This window comes from Sceloporus undulatus, chromosome 1 (assembly GCF_019175285.1).
Source record: "Sceloporus undulatus isolate JIND9_A2432 ecotype Alabama chromosome 1, SceUnd_v1.1, whole genome shotgun sequence".
NCBI classification, from domain to species: domain Eukaryota; kingdom Metazoa; phylum Chordata; class Lepidosauria; order Squamata; family Phrynosomatidae; genus Sceloporus; species Sceloporus undulatus.
This window is the reverse complement of record NC_056522.1, coordinates 342,285,775-342,312,829: the sequence shown is the minus strand read 5'-3', so window position 1 is coordinate 342,312,829 and position 27,055 is coordinate 342,285,775. Positions and strand designations below refer to the sequence as shown.

Sequence of the window (27,055 nt, the reverse complement as noted above, 5' to 3'; positions counted from 1 at the left end):
CTGATGCAGCTAGGAATCATTTTTTTCTGAGTGTCACAGCAGCATTACGGAAGGAGACAAGTTAAACCCAATTGCATTGGGAAAGTAAGTCATAAACAACCTTGATTTCAATGGAGTAAATCCAATAAAGTCCATCATAGATTTAGAGCCAGCATGGTGTAGTGGTTTGAGCAGTGGACTATGACTCTGGAGAGCAGGGTTTGAATCCCCGCATGGCCTTGAAAACCGACTGGGTGACCTTAGGCAAGCCACTCTCTCTCAGCCTCAGAGGATGGCAATGGCAAACTCTTTCTGCAGAAATTTGCCAAGATAACCCTGTGATATGTTCGCCTTACGGTTGTCATAAGTTGGGAACGACTTGAAGGCATATCACACCACACACCCACAGAGCAGGTCTATTGAATCAATGGAACATTACACATAATTCTGACACTGTTTTTGTTGTTCTTTGTCCTGAAGTTGACTTCGACTTATGGCAACCCTGGAAATGAGAGACTTCCAAGAGACCCAGTCAACAACTGCTCTGCTCAGGTCTTGCAAATTCAGGGTCGTGGCTTGTGTTGTACGGCTTCAGATTGTTGTTTCACCTCTGCATATGTCTGCCCCTGAACATCTTTTCAGCTTCAGCCTAGTTGCAATGCTACTTGTACTTGTCCTCTGCTTTTGCTCAGTATCTGGTTAATTTTGACATACCATTAAGCAGCTGAATGAATGGTTCTTCAGTAGGAGCTTATTGCATTAACAAATAAACTGGCTTACCTCTTCTGGCTTGAATTCATGATCTAGGAGGCCCCCAGATGTTATCATACCTAAATTGCCACTGATCTTGCATCCCCCCCCCCCGAAAACGGAGACTCGCATGTATTCAAACTTCATAGGCTTGAATGGGGCGTGTACCCGCAAGCACACAGGGGGTGCATGCTGTGGGGGCACGCTCCATTGGGGTTAATGGAGGTCCATGTATAAGCAAGAACACAGATTTTAAGTCCATGAAAAGGGAGGGGCGACTGTATATGTGTATCTATATGTATGAGTTCCATTGTGAGACAGAGTTTATCGCACAGGCCCTAAAACAGGCCCATAGCACTACAAAATGTGTGCGTGCACAGCTCTCAGAAATTGTGCCCTCAGGAACAGAGGGAGGGCACAATTGGAACGCCCAGTGGCAGTGGCAGCATTCCCTCATGCAGTAAAATGGGGTTCTTAGCCCCATCCCATTCCATGCGTGCCCATGCGCATTTTGTAACACTATGGGCGCATTTTAGGGCCCGTGCGATAAACTCTAGAAACAACTTCAAACTGTGTTATTTCTGCAGTGTAGATGTATCCACAGCTACAGTAGGATCAGCTACAACTCCATTCTTTCCCAGCTCAAACTGAAGCACTGTTTATTGCAGACACACTGTTGCAACCTGACACCAAAAGTCTGTGTTTCTCCAGCCCTCCTTTGCCATCCTCCCAATGCTGATGCTGCTAAAAAAAAAAAACCTTTCCAGCATGAGAAGGAAAAGTGGGGGCTGGGGAGACATTAAAAGATTGTACAAAAGATACGCCAACTGTGTCCCTACCTGGACCAAAAGGACCTTGAAGCAGTAGTACATACTCTGGTAATCTCTCATTTTGATTTCTGTAATGTGCTCTACATGGGGCTACCCTTGTACCAAGTTTGGAAGCTTCAGTTAGTACAAAATATGGCAGCCAGGTTGGCCACCGGCTCCTCAAGGTTTGACCATATAACACCAATTTTAAAAGATCTTCACTGGCTACCAATTTGCTTCTGGGCACAATACAAGGTGTTGGTTATTACCTTTAAAGCCCTACATGGCTTGGGCCCGAGTTACTTACGGCCATAATAATAATAATAGAATTAATAATAATAATAATAATATTTATTTGTATACCGCCCTCTGGCAACCCAATCCGGGGTGGTTAACAACAGTAAAATATAAATATGACAATTAAAAACACTTTATCCCTCCCCCCCTTAAGACGTATTAAACAGTATAACATATTAAAAACACAATACAAAGCATAAACCAGCAGTTAAAACTAAAAACCCGGATACCCTCTGTTGATCTCAACCATCACTAAGATGAGCCACGGGAGGAATGAGGGAATCAGGAACCTGGGAACCTGGGCCGGGATGGTTAATCTGGAAAGGCTGCGGCGGAAGAGATCCGCCTTGACCGTTTTTAAAGCTGTCTAATGATGTTATCTGACGGTCTCATCCGGCAGGTCGTTCCAGAGTTTGGGGGCGACAGCAGAGAACGCGCTACATAATCTGCCCCGGACTCTCAGAACAATGGAGAAGACTTTGCTGGAATTAAAAACAACTAGACTAGCCTCAACTCCCAAAGAGCTTTTACCACAGCCACTCCAAGATATGGAATAGTCTCCCAGAAGAGATCTGTCTTACTACCCTACTCCTTGGATACCTTTAAGAGGGCAGATAAGATGGATCTCTTCTGGCGAACATACCCAACCGATCTTGTATAAGACACACAGATCCACCTCCTTTGAACAGGATTAGAATATTTCACTTCATAGTCACTATTGATACCTTGTTTTTAATTGTTAATTTTTTATACATTTTATTGTTCTGCCTGTATTTGTAATTTTATACTAGGTTGTAATCCCACCTTGATCCACTTGGGAGAGGCAGGAAAATAGAAATAAGGCTGGTGGAACCTTTTTCTTGGGGCTGCCAGCATCACCTGGCTTTGGCTGGTCTTTGGAGTCAGAGGAGAAATTGCCCCAGTGGTTCCATTCCTGAATGAACTGCATGTTGAACTGGCTGGCTGAGGAGGAGCAGCACAAGCACACTGCTTCCTGCGAACCACTGGAGCACAGTGTGTGCCTGGACTAGCTCCTGCCCTAAGCTACCACCATCCTGGACAGACTGACAGACAGATGGAAGATTTTCACACTGGCACTTACTGTGGGCTTAGCGCTGATAAAGCACTGGTAAAATGTCCCTGAAGCGCAAGGGTGTGAAAACTGGTTGCGCTTCTGAAACATCAGTGAAGCATCCCCTCACCTCTGTTGTCCTTGAATCGTTCACGAAGCAGCCATTTCCTATTAACAGTAACTTTCGTTAATAGGAAATGGCTGCTCCGCGAATGATTCAATGGTGGTAGAAGCGAGGGGACGCTTCACTCACATTTCAGAAGCGCGACCGGCTTTCACACCCTCGTGCTTCAAGGACATTTTACTGGCATTTAATCCACAGTAAAATGAAAATATCCAGGGACTCTCACTCGCAGGCAGAGGCACATGACAAGCTGCTCCCCTGGTCCAATAGAACAGGTGGGCAGGCAGGTGGCAAGGTCTGGACAGGAGCAGCGCCGGCTCATCCATATAGGCGAACTTGGCAGCCGCCTAGGGTGGCAAAATTTAGGGGCGGTTGGCAGCTTTTTTTGTATAATTTTTTGGCTTTTTGGCTAATTCTCAGTACTATGACAAGAGATTGGAACCTAAGTTTTATGTCATGTTTAGCTTTAACAAACAAAACAGAGGAAATCAAGGGGTGAAAATAATTATGAGGGGCAACAGGGGGTGCCAAAATATTTCTTGCCTAGGGTGACCAAATACCTAGAGCCAGCCTGGACAGGAGCAAAGGACAGAAGGAACAGTCTTTGGAAGGTTCAGGGTGGCAGAAGATTTGGGGGCCTAGCATAACCAGCTTCTGAGTGGCCCCATTTGTCTACACACACACCCAGCACTCTCACATGTACATTCATTCTCTCACACTCAGTCACACTGTTTCTCTTTCTCTTTTTCTTTCACACAATCACTTTCACAGGGGTTTGTTCACACCAATTCTCTGACCCGCTGACCCATTTCTCTGAGGTGAATTTCTTTCAGTCTCAAAGGGTGCTACACATGATTCCCTTTTCTCTTTGTTTGTGACACATACAAGCCTCTGTCTTGCTCATGTACACACACATGCTCAGCTGTATGCTTTTCTTGCTTGCTTCTCCCTCACACCTTCTTAGCCAGTTAATTCTTAATTGCACATTTTCAAGTCATAATTCTCCCTCCCGGACACTCATTCACATACATTCTCAAACTCTCTCACATGCTAATTCTCTCTCACACATGCACACTGTGCTACTCTTTCTCTCACACAATAACACTAGCATTTTCTCACACATTCTTGGTACCTTGGTGTGTAAGTGACTTTTACTTCAACCTGCCATAAACAGACTGTTAACTGTCACCCAGAGGACATTTTCATCGGCCACCCCTAGACTGTGGAATGACCTGCTGGGAGAGATTCAACAGCTAAACATGCTGTCTGAATTTGAAACAGTATTAAATACCTTTCTCTTCTGGAAGGCCTATCCAGTTGACTTTAAACTAAGAATTTTAAACTGGTATATTTTAAATTTTATGTTGGATGATTAAATATGTCCTGTGTTTATGTGTTTTAATTTAATGTGTTTAAATCTATGTTGTACCCCACCTTGACCCTTGGGGAAAAGCAGCTAAGAAATAAAATTTTGATGATGATGATATCATGATGATGTTGATGATTCTTGCATATATACAAGAGAATGTTTCTGTGTGACTGTGTGTGAGAGTAAATGGTTGTGTGAAAGTGAAAGAAAGAATAAAAGAACATGACTGTGTATGTATCTCTGAGCTGTGATATATGTATGGCTGTGTGTGGGACAGAATTTACACATGTTAAGTTAGGTAATGAATTTATGTAATAAGTCTAGAAGTTTTATTAAAACAAATTGACCCCAAAAACTTGAGTTGACTTATTCACGGGGTAATGTAAGTACTCTACCTTAACTCTTATTGTAAAAGGGACTATAGAAAAAGGGGGAGGGGAGGGAAATGCAAGACTTGACTCTGTCCTGGAAGCACGCACACACACACACACACACACACCTTTATTCTCCTATCCATCCAGCCCTCAGTGTGAGCACAAACAGTTATGGCTGCTGGAATTTTGTAAAGTCTTTGGCATGCTTTTCCTTTGCTTCAGCCTTTAGATCCTTTGCTACATGCCACTAAATTTTACCTTTGACTTATCCATGATTCATATCATAATCCATAATTTTGTCCCCAAAACCTGTTCTCAACTTATACTGAAGTCAAGTTATAGTTGAGTATGTACAGTAAATAAAACTGTTCTAATTTGAGCAATTTTGTTTCCTTATAAAATGTTAAAATACGAATATACATGAATATGCAAACCAAAATATGCACAATTAACAGTTATTTTTATTCATATACTACATTCAGTGTGGGAGCAGGATGTCCACATGTAGATGTAAACGGGGTCACAAGAGTAACGTTTGAAAACCACTGATCAACCCGATTCTATAGAAAATGGGGCTTTACTATTATGCCTAAAATAATTTATTATGTAAAGGCCAAAATCCAACACTGGAGCTTTGCTCCTTTCCCCTCTTCCTGCAGCTCTCAACACTGCTTGGATGTGGGCTCTGGAGAATTTCTCAGTCTTCCAGAGCAGGTTTTTATGATGGAAGAATGAAGTAGTGTGCAAGGTCTCCCTGTCTCTATTCAGATGAACTGTTCTGTTGTTGGATGTGCCCTATAAGATCTGGGTCATAGGCTTGAGAGTATACATTTGCATGGGGCTGGGAAATATGTAGCCCTTCAAATGATGCTAACATATTATTTCTAGTGTCTCTGACCCTGATTATCAACCAAGTAAGTTGGGCGCGATGGAAGCTGTAGTCTAAAACATCTGGAGAGCCACACATTCCCCAATCTGTATTAGCCAGAGCCTTTTCATACAGAGATGGTCCCTGTTTATAACATTTTGGCATGCTAAGCTGCATGAGAATATGAGGCTTTGTGCTGTCCTTGCTGGGTTTTGTCATTCATTCATTCTCTCAGGAGGAATGTCTGCATTCTTTCTAAAACAAACTAGTGAACAAATAAGAGTCAACAATGGGGAAAAGTGTGGACATACTCCAAATCTGCTCATGTATGAGAGAGTACTGAATAGCTTCTGAAAACATATGTGATTCAGCACCAGGTGGTCTGGGCACAAAAGCAGCCTCTTACATCTGCACATCTGTGAAGTTGAAGAGATCTGATTTCACTGTCAACACCATGGAGTGACAGTTTGCTTACAGGAGATAGAATGCTGAAAAACAAAAAAAGCAAATAGGCAGACATACTTCTTTTTCCACCCCACGGAGGACACTCTGTTTTATTTTCTCTTGCAAATACACATATACATAACCAACACTTGACTTCTGAATTATTCTGAGATAATAACATGTTGCCATTCTACAGTGTATTTTCTCTCTGAACACTTCCAAAGCAGGCTGGCATTTCTGCTTCCATTTTACTCACTGGACATTCAAGGCAAAGAAACTATCCCCAAAGGTCCAAAGCTTTGTAGTTAACTTGTGGCAGATGTGAGAAGATAATTCAAATATCTTCAGTTCCATTCCTTGCTTTCAAAACATGTCATAACTGGGAGTATCATTCATGAAGCTTTGGAAAATTACTTTTTTGAACTCTTAACTCCTTGAAGCCACAAGCCAGCATGGCCAAAAGATAACTTGTTCAAGCTGTGACCATTCAGAATTAATGGATTCCAGACTTTTGCCCAGTTGCTTTCTTGTTTTTTGTTTTTTTAAATTAGTAGAGGTGAGGAAGGATGAATAGAAGTACTTTGTAGTAAGTGCATAGGGCAATCTTTCCCACTCAAGCACCATGCAGATCGTATCTTACCATCACCCCTTTGACAATGCTGGCTAAGGCTTATGAAAACTGTTGGCAAATGGGAAGGCTATTGTAGGGCGTTGCTAGAGGCTTACTGGTCTTTTGCAGCTTTTTTTTTTTTTTTACACTATCAAACTTTATAGCCAGACTATATTTTCTTAATTGTACTTTTTTAAAAAAAATCAACAATCCTGGACCTACAAAAAGTTTAGAATTTTAAAAGTCTTTTAGAATTTCATTTGGAGGATGTCCAAAGACCTGAAAACTGAGAGTCTTTCTGCTTTCTCTCCAAGTTACTACTTCCCTGAACTATGTCTGGAAACACAGGACTTCTGGCTCCCATGAGCTCTGGCTGCTGTTTTGCACTTTCCCCTTTTTGTACCACAGGGACAGTGACTCTGCAAAAGGCAACAAAGACAGCACCATATGTTACATGAAAATGAACCCAGAAAACTCCAGCAGAATAAATATGAACAGAATGTTACAGTTGAAAAAAGATGAGAAAGAAATTGAGCCCGGCTCCTCCCACCGGTCTGTGTCACTATGAAGAACGGTGCATCCAGCTCAGGAAAGCAATGACCCAGTTCCCCAGCCAGGACCCTTTCAGATGCAGGAAGAGTTCATACAAGTTGATTTGCCACAAGCTCAGGGCCTGAGAAAGCGATATCTGTGCCTTTCTGTATGGTGAGTTCGTCCTGCTCCTCTGATACCTAGGCAAAACAGAAGAATATATTGCATCTTACAGAGATATAGTCTACCAGTAGGAAGTCAGTGGAAGAGCATTACCGATGTATATATTTATTTTATATCCTGTCTTTCTCCCAAAATAGGATTCAAGATGGCTGATTCAGGCATTTGGGCTGAGTACAGAAGAAATCATCAATGCCTGTTGTTTTACATGATACTTTCATTCATTTCCTCAAGCAGAGGTTGAGGAAAGATTAGTCACACCCTTTTTGCTAACACAGACACACACACACACACACATGTACACACACACACATGTACACATACACGCACAAAACATCATACAATCTTCATTTCTTAGTTGAAAAATGCCTGAAAGAAAGGTCAGTTACTGGTCCTGGAAGCCTCCAGGAGCAGAACTATTTTAAAACACCCACCCTGTGTCTAAATCCAAAAACAAGCCCAGGGGTTGCTACTGAACATGATTTCTCGATGCAATTTTTAGCTGAAAATGGGGTGGTGTTGTAAACACTGGCCCCTATTACAGTTGCCTACTTCTGAAAGATCTCTTCTAATCCCCATCTTCATAGCATGTGTTCCCTGTGAATGGATATAACAACAAGGTGCATCTATTGTCCCACATCCTCTGTATGGGGGGAAGATGGCAGCAGGTAGAACCACCTCAACCCAAGCACCATCTGCAGGAATGTTACTGAAGTCAATAACTGTGTCTGGGAGCCAAGTTTGCTTGGCTGGGAAAGCCTGTGTGCACCAGCCTCCTCCTGACCCAGGCACCAACTGCAGGAATGCATCTGTAATGGCAGGGAGGATAGGTCATTGTTTAGAGTCTTTCCTCAACAGAGAAAAGCTCGTGTGCAAAGTCAAGAAACCAATAAGATACCTTGACATCATCTGGCTCTTGAAGGATTCAGTGGGAAGTCCATTTCCCCATCACATTTAAATATATACAGAGAAAGCTCCTTGTACTTTGTCTAGGAAAAGAGCAGCCTGGGATTTTGTCTCATGGGTAGAAGTACTCACATGGAAACAGCTCTTATGCAGCAGCGAGACATGTTGAGGAAGGAGCTGGCACTGGCTCGTGTGTGCAATGCAGATTCTACCCCTCTCAGTAAATCGTTGGTCTTCAACAGCAGGAGCATCTGACGAGGGACATTGTTGAGAAGCTTGGTGATCTGAGGTAGGTAAGCAGCAGCATTGTTCCGGATCTCCACATCCTGGCACAGTCAGATTGGAAGGATAGAGAAGAAGGAAAGAAAGTGGTTCGTATGGAAAGTGTTGGTTCTCACTCTTTCCACATGCCATAATTTAGAGCAGCCATCCCTGACATGGTGCCTGCCAGATATATTTGACTATAAATCCCATGATCCCCAGCAGAAATGTCCATTGTCCATCCTAGCTGGAATGATGACAACTTGTGGCCAACACATCAGAGGGCACCTTACTGGGGGAGGATAATCTAGGCATATTTGCAGTTACAACAACAACAACAACAATAATAATAATTTTATTTATTTATTTATTTATTTATTGCTCGCCCAATCACAAGGAATCCAGGCGGGTTACAGCAATAAAAATATATACAGAATACAATTCAAAATTAGCCCCTTTCCAATCCCCAATCCCCCTCACTCCCTCCAGGCTGAAAGATGGCAGTTGTTGCCATGGAGGGAGGGCTCAGTCTCTTGTCGTTGGGCTCACCCCCTCTCTCCCCCCAGGATGGAAGATGTTCTCTCTTTGTATAGAGAACAATCAATCAGCCACTTATGATAAAAGTAAAAAAGAAAAACAACAACAACAAAACCAGCTCTGACAATACAGCTATACTGACAAACTCATGCTCTGTAGTCAGTCATTAGTTGCCTGACCATCTCACTCTACAAGAATCCTGGTGAAATTAGAGCTATAATGGAACATCACACACCACTACCAAGGTTTTCTGCACAGCCTCTAGGAGCTCACATATTCAGTTGCATATCAGGAAAGAGGACTAAATAACTGTGCACATGAAGCTACCTTATGTATATTCATACTAGTCATCCATTAAGTCCAATACTTTCTCCTCGGATTAGTAGCACCATGGTATCAGGCAGGGATCTTTCCCATACTTGCTACTAATACTCTTTTAACTAGAGATGCAAAGGACTGAGCTTTTAACTCTTTTAACTAGAGATGCAAAGGACAAAGCAGCTTCCTGGATTCTTATGCAGGCTTTCTTATCCAAATTACATCAAGTTTCAACATAATGTTCTGCTAAATACTAATATCAAAGGATGTACCTCTTTAGCTGTGACTGGCGACCTGTCAATACCCCTGTTGACTGATTCCCAAGATCTGGCAGTGAGCATACACGCAAAGAGGGGGTACAGGTCACCAGCTCCCAGTCGCTGGCTATATTTTTGTACCCGTTTCATATCAGCCTTGATCAGAGCCTGCCAAAGCCGACAGTAGTCCAAGCGGAAAGTGTCTGTCAGGACCTTAGGAGAAAGGATAATTTTTTTAAAAGAAAGAAAATTAATCCAAAAGGCAAAGTCCAACAAAAGGCTTAAATAACATAATGGACTGAAGATAGAGAATTCTTTGATACAACATGCAAAAATGTTGCACAAAAGCAAGCATAGCAGGGGAAAGATAAGAATTTTGTTTCATTTGGTTTTTTGAAAATACAAATTTACCAAAATAGAGAAATCTCCTCATAATAGCGGAAAATGTGAGATTTTGTTTGTTTGTTTATTGGATTTATACCCTGTCTTTCTTTTAAAAATGTGAATATAGGAGAAAGCAAAATCTGAAGATTGATACAAGGTTAGAATTTAAGATCTGAATCCCTTTGGGACTCCCAAACAGAATAGTCATATTAAATTGGTTTAGCATTTAACAGTTGATTCAGTGGATCAAATCTAGTTGGGATTACCAAAAGTAGTGGTAATGTTATGGTTGCCACTTTTCTTTTGTTTTTTTGTTTTTGTTTTTTAAGAAAAAAATTCCCAAGAATTCCCTCATCTTTAATACTGAAATGGCATGAAAGAACAACATGACCCATTCTGTACTGGGAACTGAAGATTTCCACCAATGCTGCCCAGATGAGTCCTGTTGCACCAGGCTTTCCTCAAACAATCATTGTGATTACTGTAGGCTCCAAGCAGCTTGAAGTATTGAGACAGCAATGCTGTCATGAGACTTTGATCAAGATCTAGTACGAATACCATGCCAGATCTTGAGGGAAGTCTCATGGGACCAGAATTCCTGCAATACTTCATGCAACTTATACAGGCATATATTGGTGGCTGGCCCTTCCATGCGAATCACTCTCCTGCCTTTTCTTACATTATTCTCCAAGGCTCCCCCAGGCTTCAGCTGGTCACCTTTGTGGGCCAAGAGGAACTGCAGAGGAAAATGGGGGAATCTGGGCTTGTACTGGGGGACTGGTCATGTAGGTCTGGGGGAATTTGGCCCTGGTCCCCAACACAGTGGTTCAACTTTGCCTTAGGGTCCCAGGATGTCCCGTAAAAGGTGAAATTCTCCTGGTGCAGGTTGTAAAGTCTCAGATTCTGTTGATCCAGGCCAAGCTGGAAACAATGGACTAATGGTTGTCCACCACACTAGGTTCCTTTTACCAGGTAATTTACCATGCCTGGGAATACTTCTTGGCCTGTGGCTGCGCTTCACACAGGCAAAAAGATTCTCATCATCTGCTTTTTTTGTCCTCTGCTTACCTGATAGAGTCCATGATCCAGGAGTATAATGTGTGTCTTGCCCGTAGCTGGGCACTTCCTCACCAGCACATTGCCAGGGTGTGGGTCACAGTGCACAAAGCCATTCACAAAAATCATTTCACTGTATAATTTTCCCAGGTTGCGAGAGATCTAAAGTGAGAAAAGCAGTCACAGAATGAGACATGGCCATGACAAGCAATGGTATTAAAGTCAGGAAGCTCATGTGCCAAGGAATAACAGCTCTAGAAAGGAACATGGTTTACCAGAGAAAGAGAAACTGCTGTCATTTCCTTTACATTTTGATGACTTTGGGAATAGAGAAGACAACATCCCCATAAATATTCAAGAGGAGTGTGAATGCATAAGAAAAAAAATTAGGCGGTGCTCCAAGGCAAAATAGGAAGGATACAAAGTGGATCATTTCCCTGCCTAGATGTTTTTCTTTATTATGAGGTGGCTATAATTCATAAAACATGTAATGCAGCAAACCAGGATCTCCAAAAAATGCTAATTTAAACTAAAAGATGCGGTAGTTGAAGACTTTTTCATTCCAGTTTATAGTCAAGATCTTAAAGATACATATTAGTAGTTCCAGATCTTCTTTTTCAACATGGATAATCATAGTGGCACTGCACATTGTGATAAAAATGTGGCTGCTTCTGAAATGCATAACAGTGATATCAGGACACGACTAAATTTTATGTCACATTAAGAAGACGGGGTTAGGAGCTCAACACAAAGCTGCTAATTTCAGTGGTTTGTTGTTAATTGCTGTCAAGACAACTTTGACTCATAGTGGCCCTATGAATGAGAGTCCTCCAAGTCACCCTGTCATCAACACCCCTGCTCAGGTATTTCAGATTCAAGGCCGTGGCTTCCTTGATTGAGTCTATCCATCTCAATCTATTTCTCTATTCCTACTGCCTTTTACTTTACCAACCATTATTGCCTTTTCTACTGAGTCATGTCTTCTCAGGATATTCAAAGTACGACAGTCTCAGTTTAGGCATCTTGGCTTCTAGGGAGAGTTCAGGTTTGTTTTTCTCTAGGATCTATTTATTTGTCATTGTTTTAAGCAAGCCACTGTATCTGTAGAACATTTCTCGAGCAACACATTTCAAATTAGTTGATTTTCTTCTTATCAGCTTTATTCACTGTCCAGTTTTTACAACCATATATAGAAATGGGAAATACAATGGCACAGACAATCCTAACTTTAGTATTCAATTATATATCATTACATTTTAGGATATTGTCTAGTCCCTTCATAACTGCCATTGTAATTCCTTGTTTTCTTCTGATTTCTTGACTGCAGTTTCCATTCTGATTAATGACTGAGACAAGATAGTCTTCAACTATTTCAACACCTTCATTGTCTGCTTTAAACTTGTGTAAATCATCTGTGGTCATTTCAGTGGTATCCACATGTTTGTCATAACATATAGTTTATCATATAGCCTTCCAGCATGCCTAAATCTGAATCAACGTGATTCCATCATTCTGCTGTTGAAAATATGTCAGAAATGATTTAAATGCTTTTTATGAAAGTGGACTCCATTATTTCATCTAGTACACATGAGAATATCACAGTCCCTTCTTTGCTTTGACTGTGCCACCCTCCATACCTCCTTTCTCAACCAGATGCTAGTCTGATTGATGATGCCTACAAAGATAAAGTGACACCACAAAGCTATTTAAATCATTCTGTCACTGCTTCTGATCCCCTTTCATCAACCCCACTCCACAATCATATCCTTATCGCCACAACATTTTATTAAAGTCAAAAAGGCAGCTCAGAGTCAGCAAACAGTCCTGGAGTTGGGGCATATATATCCCTCTATTATTATAGCCCATGTTTTCTCAACCAGGGTTCCCTGGAACACTAAGAGGTCAGCAAGAATTATCTGGGGGTTCTGTGAGAGATTGTGATTGGAAAAAAATTAAACTTTTTGTGAGCTTTAGATATAATATGTTTTATGCAAGGCTCACTGAGATAACCTGAAAAATATTTCAAGGTTTCAGGTTAAAAAGGTTTCAATAGCCCTACACAAGCACTGTGCATATCAGCACACACACAAGCTGCTGCCTGACAACCTCCAGCAAGATACAGACAGCCTACAGCAGGCTGTCCAAGAAACATTTAAAAAACAATTATTATAAATGATCCCTGACATATCACAAAACATGCAACAAACTATAAAACTCTGTCAGAAAAAGGAGTGAGATTTTGCATGGAAACTGGTAACAAACAAAACATATGTCCAATCTTAATGTACGGAAGCTGGATTTTAAGAGATCCTGACAATAAGAGTTCTTCAACACTGGAACACACTGCCTCTGAGAGTGGTAGAATCTCCTTCTTTGGGTGGTTTTTAAACAGAGGCTGGATGGCCATTTGTTGGGAGTGCTTTGATTGTGTATTAATGTATCACTTTTGTATGTTTTTAACTGTACTGTTTTTTAACATTGTAAGCTGCTCTGAGTCCTCGTTTTGGGGAAAGGGATGATGATGATGATGATGATGATGATGGTGATGATGATGACAACGACAACACAACAACATTCCTGCATGGCAAGGGGGTAGACTGGAAGGTCCTTGTGGTCTCTAGCAACTCCATGATTCTATGATTCCAAGAGTACTTTGCAAAGATCATCTCATTGAGCAAATACGTACAAAGTACCATACACTCTGAGAGTTGGAAGAGCCCAAAGGACAATCTAGTCCCTTACCATGCAGAAATATACAAGTAAAGCACTTCTGAAAGATGCCCATCCAACCTCTGAGGTATCACCCTCTGAAGCATCATCCTCTGAGGCAATCTATTCTACTGACAAATGACTCTCACAGGGCCTGTTCACACTAGGAAATAACCTAGTGTGGAAACTGGGTTATTTTGGTATATTTGCCATGATCAAATCTCTCTGTGGCACTGTATCCCTATTGCTATTCACACTTGGGGAATGCCACAGAAAGATTTGATTGTGGAAGGAGGGGGGAGCAAGGGGAGGGATGATGTGATGGGGGAGAGGGAGGTAGGAAGTGACAGCTGGGGGCAGGAAGAGGAGGAAGAAGAGAAAGGAGGACAAGAGGAGGATGTGGTGCAGTAGATGCAGGAGGAGAAGGAAGAGGAAGGAGGAGGAAGAGGAGCCAGGTCATTTTGCAAATGGAGGTGCCTCCATTTTCAAAATGATTTCCCACACCATCTGGATCTCTCCAATAGTGAGTTCTCACCACTGAAGATCTGGATCATTGTGGCATTGCAAAAAAGATGTGGTAGGGGACCTGGTGCAAAAACTCCACTGAGTGGTTTGATCAGCTTGGTTAACCTTCTCTGAACATGTTCCAGCTTGTCACTATCCTTCTTGAATTGTGGTGCCCAGAATCTGGATACGGTATTCCATGTAAGGTCTGATCAAAGCAGTATGACATGACTATAATACTTCCCTTGATCAGGACACTATACTCCTCTTGATGCTGACAGATTGGCATTTTGACCACTGCATCACACTTAACTTTTGTTTAGCTCATGGGCTACTAAGATCCCTAGATCTTTTTTTATATGTACTATGTTCCAGCCAGGTGCCACCCATCCTATATTTGCACATTTCATTTTTCCTGCCCAGATGTAGCACCTCACATTTATCCCTGTTGAAATTCATTTTGTTAGTTTTAGCTTAATTCTACAGTCTATAGAACATATACTATACACCACTATACTATACATGAATTGATGTCAGGATTCAAAATCTAGCATGAGCCAGAGGGCTGTCTGAACTCAAGTGCTATTATTGTCAATGGATGCTGACCTGCACATGGCTGTGTCAGCATGGTTGAGTGCATGTGCTGCCATTGATGATAATGGAGCGGGGCCATCTAGGGATACTCCAATTCGCAGATGGCTAGCCCACCAGTATTCTGTAATCAGGATGCCACCACTAAAGAGGTTTCTGCCTAGTATCTTAGGAGCAGCAGGAAGTAGATCCCGCACAAAAACTAAACAATTCCCCTTGTCAACTGTTACACAAAGAGATACTAAAATAAGAAGTAAACATATAATCACACACAAAGAAGCCCATGTGAACCATAAGCTTTCATTAGATTCATCTTTCTTTATAAGAATGTAAAACTGGGGGGGGGGGGGGGGAGTCACACTTGCACCTTTTGTTTTTCTTTGTTCATTTCTGTGCTGTATAATCTTTGAGAGTCCATCTCCAATTGTCCTTGCCCTGGGGAGGGATGCTTTAGCCTAGAGGTTCCTTATAGGTAGCTGCAGGGAATTAAATTGCTGGTCAGGGATAGTGTGGGTAGAATTAACTATTTAGAGGCCCAATTGAGTCCACCACTGTATGTCTGGGATGCTGGACTCATCAGCAAAATGTTTGGAATATTTTTCTGTAGATGCCATCTGTTGCATCATTTACCATCAATACATTTTATCTTATAACAGTAAAGTCTGTCAGTGTTTGGTGCTAAACAAAGTCTTGGGGATGTCGGGAACTACACCTAGTTTCAGCACAGAACAAAGCTGGAGAAATGAACTTCTTCAGTGTGTTCTACACAAAGGCCAGCCACTAGAGGCTTCTACCTCAGGAGATCCAACCTTCTGTCCCACAGGGGTCTCTGACAGTATTTCTAAATCACTTAGAACTGATTTCTTAACACTGGGAATGTCAGTCCAGATGAGTGCACTGAGCTGGTCAGGGGTAACTGTGAAGCTGAGACAGATCTATGTAATTCCATGTTAGCTTCCCCTGCTTGTTGCTTAAAGCAAATATATATATTTTTTTAAATGCAAGAGGTTTCTTGAAGTATGCATGGGTGAATAAAAAGCAAGAAAAGCTGATACAATTCAAAAATAGGTTGAGTCTCTCTTCTTCAAAATTCTGAAATCCAAAATACTTCAAAATCCAAAACTTTTTTCATGGGTGGCTGAGATAATGACTGCTTTGTTTTCTGATGGTTCAGTGTACACAAACTTTGTTTCATGTACAAAATTATTTAAAATATTAGGTATAAAATTACCTCTGGGCTATATGTATAAGGTATACAAGAAAAATATATGATTTTCATGTTTAGACTTGGGTTCCATCTCCAAGATATCCCATTATGTATGTGCAAATATTCAAAAATTTGAAAAAATCCAAGACACATCTGGTCCCAAGCATTTCAGATAAGAGGGACTCAATCTGTAATAAATTCCTAGGACTGAAATTTCAGGTAGCTTGTAGACCAAGATCTTTTTACACCGCTTCATGGAATGCCAGGCCCCACAAGGAGGTAATATAATTCAGAAAAAGGAGGCATGAGACTCAAAGACTAAAGGGAAGGAACCGTACTGTAGTGATATGTACCCTTGTGTGAACTTCCATCTTGAATATTTGTTCCCTTTATCAAAATCACCATTTTCTAAGAGCTTGAGAACCAACATCTTCTAAGAGCCTAGGATGTGGGGTAGGCCTTTCCCTGTAAGATGTATTACTTCGATGCAAAATAGGTAGCATGAGACAAAGAGACACCCAGATAAAGATCCACATAAACACACACCCTTGTAGCATCCTAGAAAACAGCCTGCTTTCTGGGATTCTGAGCACATCAAGACCAGCCAGCAGCCAGAACACTGGAAGAAATTTAAATATGTTCATCAACATTAATCACGAAGCCGAGATAATAAGAGTCACTATCTATGCCCAGTGTGTGGAGAGGCAGCATATATATCACTGAGGTTGTGCGTGCTGCCCAGTTCTCCCTGTGGATTTCTCTGTTCAAAGTGAGGAAAGAGACAATGTATCTGTCTGTGAGAGGTGATGAGAGAGACTGTGGAAAAGAGAACATGAGGAAATGAGAGACATCAGGCCCAATACAGATGGGCAAAAGTGCTGTCCTGGGGCTGATTTAAGGGCTCCATAGGGCTGGGTGTCCATTTGCGCCCAGCCCTAATAGCGGCACCTGTGTGCCATCTTGCTGCAGCCCTGCCCACACGGGGTGCACGATGATGATGTGCAGGTGTCCGCATGCTCAAACGGCGCTCGCCGGAAGTGGCAGCATCAGGGCGCTCTAGGCAGCTTCTTTTTAGGGTACATGTTGGTGCCACGCAGTGCGGTTCACGCGGCTCCGATGAGGGACAAAAACGGGTGGCATGGAGCCATCAGTCTTTTTGTATATCGATACATCTGAAAAACTTTCTGCAACTAATCCTCCTCAAGATGTGTTGGACTACAGATCCTATCATCCCTGCCTAACATGATATTTGACCTTGCTGATGATCGAGATAGTAGTCTAATGCATCCAAAGGCCAACAGGTTGTGGAAACGGTTGTGTCTGAGTATGCTTGTTCAGATACATAGTTTCACAATAGTGTACACATAACTGTGAATCTGCCTGGGAGCCTAAGGTTAAAGCATTAATGAACCTGAGATGAATTGTGAATCTGTGCCTGCCAGAGACTAGAGAATAACAATTTCCAGTGAAATATCACTCAAAACTTTATTCTGGCTGCATTTGCCTCTTTTGAGTTTGCCTTCAAGCATGAACAGAAACCAATCGTTTTTGTTTTGTTTTTTTCAAAAGAAGATAAATGTCAAAATATTACACTGTATTAATGACAAGATGAATGCTCATTTAATTAGGGAACAGCAGCTGCAACATTTAATTTTCTGGACCAATTGGCCAATCAGGAATTTAAGCAAGAAATCTTGAATTTCATATATATGATCAAAGTAGAAGTAATGGATGTTGTGAAACAAGGAGAAATGAGCTGAAAAATAAATCTGAGAACCCAGTTTTTGGTATCCCTTCTTACGACCTCAGTGAGTGTACAAACTTACATTTTTATGTATCCACATTAACAGGCATGACTTCTTGCTAAACAAACCTAGGATGTATAGTGTGGTGGGGTGCTTAGAATAATCTGCTAATGATGCCTACTTTCCTATACAGAGAACTACAATTCCCAAGATTACATGTTTTTGCTATACGTTGTCAAACTGACTATGGCTTATGACAACCCTATGAATGAGAGCTCTCAAAGACCCCTGGTCATCAACTATCTTGCTGAGGTATTGCAAACTCATGGCTGTGGCTTCTTTGATTGAATCAATCCACTTGTAATGCAGTATTCCTCTTTTTCTGCTTCTTTCCACCTTACTGAGTATTATCATCTTTTTCAGTGAGTCACAGTGGTATGTCCAAAGTATAACAACCTCAGTTTAGCCATATTAATTTGCAGTATAAATACCCTGCCAAATAAACTCCAGACATCTTCAGATTGTTGAACCTTCTAGGATTAATGGAACCCTCTATCTTATCACTGCTGGTGACCTCTGTTCTGGGTGTGATGACATGAATCCCACATATAACATTAAATCAAATAGAAATTTTGGCAAAATTCTTTTACAAGACATCAGAGAGAATGTCCTGTTTCGTGCTTAGGAGGTTCACCAAAGTTGCAGCCTGAAGCCTCAGCATCTTGTGTAGGTTTTAAGCAGAGGAAGTGAGAATCTAGCTCACCAAGGTGTCAGTAGAAAAGCAGAAGTCATCTAATCCAGACCAGGTCCTTCATGAGTCAATATTCAGTTCAGGAAAGCAGTCCAAAAGATAATCGAAAAGAACAGGCAGAGGTTGAGGCAACAGGCAATCAATCAAGGAATGGCTTTCTCCAAAGGAAAGGAATGGTTGTCAGCCATGCTGGACCGATGGAAATTCTGGGATATTTAGTGCTCGCAAGTGTTCCCTATTTGCAGTGTGCTTCTTAAACACTGAGAGTGCTGGTGTCTTTTTCCTGGCATCTCTCCGCGGGGATAGGCACTGGTAAGTCTGGCTCTTCATCTGAAGGTTGAGGCTGCAGGGAACTCTGTTCTTGTGACTGCATGCTCTCCTCGAAGAGCTGCTGGAGCTCTGCAGCCCTATCATGTCTCCTGGGCTCTCAAACTTCTCCATCAGAGCCTTCAGACCCAGAGGCTCCTGGAGGCAGGTCAAGACAGAGAATAAAATCCAAGCAGTTACCTGCTTGTTTAAATGCCTCTGAAGTTGGCTGTCAGCTGGTTCTTCTCATGCAGGGAGGTTGCCAAGAACAAAAGAAAATACAAAAAAACCTCCACATCTAAAGAGAAATGGATGGAGCCCTGGAAGCATTGATCAAGTAGATGTCAGCTGGCCTATTGGGGTCCAAAGCAACTGAACTGCTGAAGGAGGGATAGAAGGATTGGAAAATGGAAGCAAAGGGCAGGGAGCCCAAGTAGGCTCAGTGTCTTAGAGAAGGAAAGGTTAACTCTTGGTTGTGGGCCCTCCAGGTATTTTTTTAGCTACAGCCTTCTAGCCAGCATAGTGAGTGACTATTTTGGAACTGCAGTCCAAAATACTTGGAGGACCAAAGTTGTCCACCAGTTGCATTTTGAGCAGAAAAAAAGATGAAACATGTATGGGAGGAGGAAGCATCAGAAAGAGCAATATAGAGGCATCTGGCCAAAGAGTGATATGCTCAGTGGAGCTGTATAGGGATGCATACTAACTGGGATCACAAAAACAAAACAACCCCCCCCCAAAAAAAAAACAGTTGGAGATGGCAAGGGGAGAAGAGCTTTCAGGAGTTGCCTGAGTGGAAATTATTCCAGAAACCAAACAAGGCTGTGGTGGAGAGTATCAAACATAAGATTGTGTTGGGGTCTGTGGAAACGCTGGCACTCAGACTTTAAGACAGGGGGTCTGGAATCTATTAAGTGGCCCAGGGTGAAAAATAAACTACCAAGCCAGAAACACTGACCCTCACAGCAGAAACATCTTTGCTACAATAAACCAAGTGCAGAATTGTTTCTGCTCTCAAGGGAAAGGTAACATAGCCTTATGATCTGGATTTGTCACTTTCTAGTCCAGATGTAACACAAGTTACCATCAAAGCTCCTTCTTCACAGAAAGGCTGCCCAGATACCAAGAAAGCAGTTGACCTAATCCATGCCTTCCCATAGTAGTCTCCCAAGATCAGGAAGGACTGTAAGAGTCCTTTAAGGTATAGATTTTGGCTGTTTGAAGGTCCTCTCTGTGGAAACTCAGTTGTCAGATACAGAACTTGACTTTCACCCTGGAAATACCATACAGTGAACACTCAGTACTTTCCTTTTGTAACTGTTTATTCTTGTCCCTTTCAATTTAGATACTAGCTGTTGGCCGTAATTTGAGCATAATATTTGCCAATTATTTTAAGAGACAGCGACACTAACTTCTATTGATCTCATTAAAAGTAAAGGTCGTGATGTTGCTCATTTCTCAGGGCTCAATATTACCTCCTCAGGCCAAAAGAATAGCATCGATTTTAGAACCTTAATCGAAGGTTAATTGGATTAGTGAACGTGTCTCTTCTTTAATCCTGCCGCTGTAGTTCCCCAGTCACATTTCATGTGAAATGAGTAAAGGCAGCATGACATGTGGGGTCCATACACTTCACCTTGCTCAACATCACAATTCTGCAGAATCCTTTGTTAATGGAAGCATGGAATCACACAGCAAGCAAAAAATATGGAGGATTTGCTTTCTAGGAAACATATTTGCAAAATGTTGGGCACAGATAAAGAGTTAATGTTTACAGCTAAGCAACTAACAACAAAGCTGATTCATCACTAGTGGCCGGAAAAAATCGATTTCCAAACCCACTGCAAGAGCAAGGTTTTTTAGCTTGGTCTATACATTCAGCCAAATGAAGTAGAAGAATCCTGAGATGATAAGAGTGAACTCTACTGCTACAGACTGCAGGTATTTGAAGTAATTTATGGATGCAACACCATGGAAAATGACTCCACATAAAAAGAAAACTAGCACACTTCTTACAATATCAAAACTGGGGTTCCCTGGTACCAGTTTAGCCCAACTGATCATATTGCTTGTGATGGCATATGGCATGGAAGAAAATTTATGTTAAGATAAATGTAGTGGCAGGACTGCTACCATGATGTAATGGCTTGAATGTTGAACTAGAACTCTGGAAGACCACGATTCAAATCCCTGCTCGGCCATGGAAATCCACTGGTTGATCTAAGGCAATCACACTCTCTCAGTTTCAGAGGAAAGCAATGGCAAACCTCCTCTGAATAAAACTTGCCATTAAAACCTGATAGGTTCTTTAGGGGCAGCATAAATCAGAAACTATTTAAAGGCAAACAACAACAGGAAAGTAGCAGCATAAGTCCTTATTTTGTGATCTGTTTCCTTTAAGGCCCATGGTAAACCTTTGCCTCCAATTCTTAGTTGGCAGAATCTTACCAGTTTTTCCCTGACCAAGCCCATTTATGTTTGAGAATCTGCGGAAAGAAGCTTTAAGGAAGGACAATAGGCTACTGGCAATTTATTCAAAGTGAGGAGAAACAGAATACTTAGAAACTCTACTGTGAAATGCGTGAAATTCACAATTTACTATCATTGTGGAGGTAGCAAAGGGAAGAGTTGCAAATACATACCGCAATATATGTAATAATTCTTTTTTTTTTTTTGTTATTGCTAGAATGATTATTTCTGCTCGCCATGAACATTCTCTAACCAACTACAAAACATACAGTAGCATTTCTACGCTTGCTGTAGCTAACTGAAGGCTGTGAAGATCACAGGTTCTGACATGGCTATCAAATCTACCAAGTAGGTGTCAGAGCTATCTGAATCAGTAATTATGGACGTTTGAGTCTTTGCAGTACAACATGCTTTATCTAAACTGCTTGGAAGCAGATGCATAATCAAAAGAAATAAAGTTACTGTTAATTTAGTGTTTCGGAGAAAAGGACCTCTAGAAAGGACACATGAGAAATTTAGATAACTAAATTAAGGGAGGGAAGACTTCGGATTTACAGGGCCTACAATGGATCCTTTAGAGTAAAATTAGTGAAAAAATACAACGGTGTTAGATTCACTCTAAAATGGTGTTTAAATTGATCTTCCATTACTGTGTTAAAAAGCTTACCAGAATCAGGATGAAAAATCCCATCCATGATTTTATGTTTTGCTTCCACATCCCTATTCTCATTTTGAGATTGGGAAAGAAGGAAACATCTCCATCTTCCCCTCCTCCTCCTTTTTTTTTGGGGGGGGGGGGAATTCTATTTCTCAGTACTCCAGAAATGAATGAGAGAAAGTAGAAAGAAATACACAGAGGAAGAATGATGCATACAGAAATTTTTATTTGTAATATGATCAAAAACTAAGATCCATCCTCTCCCTCATCAACAATAATAGACAACAAAAACCAATAAGAACAATTCTTTTATTCTTAGTCAAACATATTTTGGAGAAACAGGACAGTTCGGCAATGATATTGTTATGATTCAGTGTGTACTCCTGTTCTCTGTCTATTCCAATGAATTTCACGGTTTTTCTCCATTTCTTGGGATTTACTTACCGAAAGGAAAAACAGAAATAAACAAATCCTGAGACAATATTGGAAAGAAATGCATTTCACATTAATAAAAGATTCAAAACACATAACATCTTCTTTGTTACATAAAAACTAAAGTCAAGTAGAGGTAAACTGTCACTCTGAGGAAACCTTATCTTAAATTATTGCTCCACACTAGCTGAAGAACTTATCACACATAACTGGCTTTATGTATTGGATAGCAGTACAAAAACCATATGATGACACAATTCATAATGGAACAACATGTAGTGCCAGAAGATGAGACTCTCAAATCAGAGGGCACACAACAAGCTACAGTGCTAAAGCAGAATAGTGCTGGGCTACTGACACCAATGGACTCAAGTCCAAAAGCATGTTCAGCTATTGACATGCTGAGAGGTGAAGGGAAAGTCTGAAGAACACATATTATAGGAACCTAGAATGCAAGAAGTATGAATCAGAGGAAGCCAGACTTTGGGGCGAAACAGACTGCCCTGAAGGAGTGGCTTGCTGCTGCCCCTTTGAGTGTCACATTGGGGCCAAGGCAACCAAATGCCACAGCCCCGATCCAGAATTTTTCTGGGTCAAAAAGAAGTGGCAAAATGCTGCTTCTTTTTGGCCCAGAAAAAGGGTGCACTTTCCACTGCAGCGGCACTCTTCCAAGCTCCTTTTGGCATGCGACATGTGAATGCCGCACCAAAGGAGCACTGTAACATCGTCACCTGTGTGGTCAGGCAGGTAGTCTGACTTTGGCTTGGGGGTGGCGTCAGGGTGTGTGTCTGCCAAATGCCATATCCCCATGCCACCCCCAAGACTGTGCTTACTGCCAGCCTGTACAGCCTGTTAGTAAAACAAGAAATGGCAGTTATAAACATTGTAATACTTGGGATGAGCAGATGAAAGTTGACAGAAATGTGACATTTTGAGTGTTTTACTCAGGAAATGAAAATCTAAGAAGAAATGGGGTGGTATTAACAGTGAGGAGAGAGGTAGCAAAAGCAGTCAAAAGATATAATGCCAAGTCAGAACGAATCATGACAGTAAGACTTCAGGGAAAGCCCACCAATATAACTGTAATCCAAATTTATGCTCCAACTAAAGAGGAAGAAGAAGAAGAAATGGAAAGATTCTGTGCTGTAGTTCAGGAAGAAAATGATCAAACACCAAAACAGGACTTGTTAATCATTGAAGATTAGAACGTAAAAATAAGAAACAGCAAAATCAAAGACTAGGAAAATTTGGGCTAGGATCAAGAAATGAAGCAGAAGCCCACCTGATTAGACTTTGCAAGATCAACACTTTGTTCACCACACACACATTCTTAATACAACCAAAGAGGCAACTGTATACATGGACACATACCAAATAGACAACATAATGAAAAGCATAAGATGGAGAAATTCCATTCTCTCTGCAAAAATCAACCCAGGAGTGGACTGTGGCACCATGATCTACTATTATGAAAAATTAGAGTAAAGCTAAAGAAGAACACTAAGACAACCATCATGCATAAATACAATCTAAAGAACATACCTACAGAATTTAAAGATCATGTGAAAAACAGATCTGCACTATTAAGGCCGATTGACTACAAGCCAGAAGACTTCTGGAATGAAGCCATGGATATTGTAAGGGAGGAATATAAAAAGATACTATTTGTTCCCAAAAGGAAAGAGATGTCTCAATAGACAACAGATGAAACTCTTCAAGCAGTGGAGGACAGACAAGAAGCAAAAGTAAAAGGTGACAGAAATGAAATGTAAACCCCTGAATGCAATAGCTCAATGCCTTGGGTGCAAGGATAAAGAGAATTATTACAATAATCAATGCAGAGAAATAGAAGATGACAATAAGAAAGGAAAAACAAGATCCAAGAACTCAAAGGGTATTTAAACCAAGAGTGGTGATGTCCAGCAGGGGAGCACATCACATGACCTAGTAGAAATAAAAAGATGATGAAAACAATATATGGAAGAATTATATGAAAGGAATGAATTGTTCAAGGAAGAACCATATAAGGACAAGCCTTTAATGTTAGAAAGTGATGGGGAAGCTGCACTCAGACCACTTGGGAGAAATATATCACTAGAAACTAATGGCATACCAGTAGAGCTGTTACAAAGCATAGAAACAGACTCTACTCTAATTCTAACTAAAATCTGTCAACAGAATGGCCCACAGATTGGAAACTATATACATTTCAATCCCCAAGAAAGGGGACACCAGGGATTCAAGTAACCACAAGACCACCGCATTAATTTCCTATGCAAGCATAATGATGCTCAGTATTCTACAACAAATATTTTTACTATCTATGGAGTAAGGAATGCCACATGTCTAATATGGGTTCAGAAAAAGAAGAGGCTCTAGGGATAATATTGCAACACATGTTGGAAAAAAATAAAATGAAGTGCACAAAGAATTTCAAAAGAAAAGAACTCTGAACTTTATAGATTATACCAAAGCTTTTGCTTGTATAGATCATGAAAAACTATGGATCACTGTTAAAACAATGGATATGCCACAACATTTTATTGTCCTGATGTGTAACCTGTACTTAGAATAAGAGGCAGAATATAGATAAACTGAATGGTTTGCAATTAGCAAGGGGGTCTGCCAAGGCTGCATCATATCATTCTATTTATTTAACTTGTATGCTGAACATATATCATGTGTAAAGCAGGATATAGACCACATATTTTAAAGTAAACAATGAAGACATCATAGAGTTGGAAGAAACCACAAGGGCCATCCAGGGGTTGGACTGGATGGCCCTTGTGGTCTCTTCCAACTCTATGATTCTATGATTTTATGACACTGAAATAGTTCAAGATTTTCCATATCTTGCATTAATCATTAATCAGAATAGAGACTGCAGTCAAATAATAATAATAAAAAAGACAAGGACTTGAAAGAGCAGCTATGAAGGAACTAGACAAGATCCTGAAGTGTAAAGATATATAATTGGATTATCAAGTTGGGATGGTCCATGCCATCATATTTCCCATTTCTATGTATGGTTGTCAGAGCTGAACAGTGAAGAAACCTGATAGGAAGGAAATCAACTCAAAGTGCTGGAGAATTGTTCTAAGGATTCCATGGATTGCTAAAAAGACAAATAAATGATAGAGCAAAGCAAGTCTGAACTCTTCCTAGAAGCCAAGATAATTAAACTGAGACTGTCATACTTTAGACATATCATGAGAAGACACGATTCACTAGAAAAGAGAATAATGCTTGGTAAGGTAAAAGGCAGAGGGAAAAGAGGAAGACCACATTCCAGATGGAAAGACTGAATTAAGGAAGCCACACCGCTGAGTCTACAAGACCTGAACAGGCCTTGTTAATGATAGGGTGACTTGGAGGTTTCTCATTCATGGGGTCACCAAAGGTTGACAATGACCTGTAGGCAATTAACAAGAACAAAGCAGCAGAGTTTCCGGTGGCATGGCGGACGTGAAGGTCACCTCTTCCAAGTGATCCAGGAGAGGAGACAGCTTCTGGCGTGGGCAATCTGCTTGGACACAAACCAAGCAGACGAAAATATCTCCCTGATAAAGGAGATCCTAATGACCCCATTTTGATACCCTATCCACTCTCCTAGCATGCTTGTGAGTGGGAAATCAAGAGGAATGAGCTGAAGACACAGAAAGGAGCTGGGCAAGTTGGGTGAGACGAAAGGGGAACCTGGGTGATCCACCTGCGGCAAGCTGCCACTTTTTTTCAGCATGCAACAAAGCGCCCCAGCCATCCCTTTTATTTGCTTGCTGTCTGTTAAAAAGAAGATCTAAAGTCAACGCGACCTTATCAGTGGAAAACTTTCTTTTGTATGAATTTGCTACTGTGAAAGAACTAAATTGAATGGGTCTAAGCAGCTGATTTGTCCCCATGAGGGAAACCCTCTAGCTGGATCAAAAGAAAGGAAGAAATTTGGAGCAGAGACAAAGTAACAATATCAAATACTAAAATCTATATTTAAAAAAATTACAAATTCTATAATCTATTTACTCTCAATCTCTGGAAGGTGGACATTGATTTGGACATTGATTTGGAATTGGACTATTGGAAATAAATTAAAAGAAGAACTTGAAGAAGAGGACTAAGAATAATAACAACAATAATATATCTAGAATATCAAAGGACTTTAATACTCGGAAAGAGGTGTCCTTTTTTCCCTCTTTCTTTTTTTAACAAGAACAAAGCAGCAAAAGTTTCACTTTACTGGTATATCTTTGCACTTTCCAGTTATAAGGCTTACCACTGTATCATATCTGCACAAAGGTACCATATTATTCATCTAAAGAATGAATGGTAAGAGATCCTCCACCTCCTGCTTGATGTTTGGAAGAAGCAGCAGTTTTCACAGAAGAAGCAACACCTGTAGTAAACCATTTGATATTCTTATGTAAATCCATTTATTTCTAAAAACCATAAACAATCATAATAATCTAGTCTTGGATTAAAGTAAATAACAATTTTTATTTGTTGCTGTTGTGTGCCATCAATCATTTTTGAATTACAGTGTCACTAAGGCAAACATACCATGGG

At 40.9% G+C, this 27,055-nt stretch overlaps 1 protein-coding gene across 1 annotated transcript in view; it reads right to left on the bottom strand.

The window, feature by feature from the left end:
- Positions 1-5,251: 5,251 nt before the first annotated feature.
- The window catches only part of ADCK1 (aarF domain containing kinase 1), a 179,545-nt gene continuing 157,741 nt past the window's right edge, over positions 5,252-27,055 (bottom strand). The window contains exons 8-11 of the mRNA XM_042468428.1: positions 11,139-11,288; positions 9,702-9,899; positions 8,446-8,639; positions 5,252-7,427 (exon numbers count right to left, since the gene is read on the bottom strand). Coding sequence (XP_042324362.1) covers positions 7,259-7,427; positions 8,446-8,639; positions 9,702-9,899; positions 11,139-11,288 — 711 coding nt within the window. The 3' untranslated portion in view covers positions 5,252-7,258. The remainder of the gene's footprint in view (positions 7,428-8,445; positions 8,640-9,701; positions 9,900-11,138; positions 11,289-27,055) is intronic.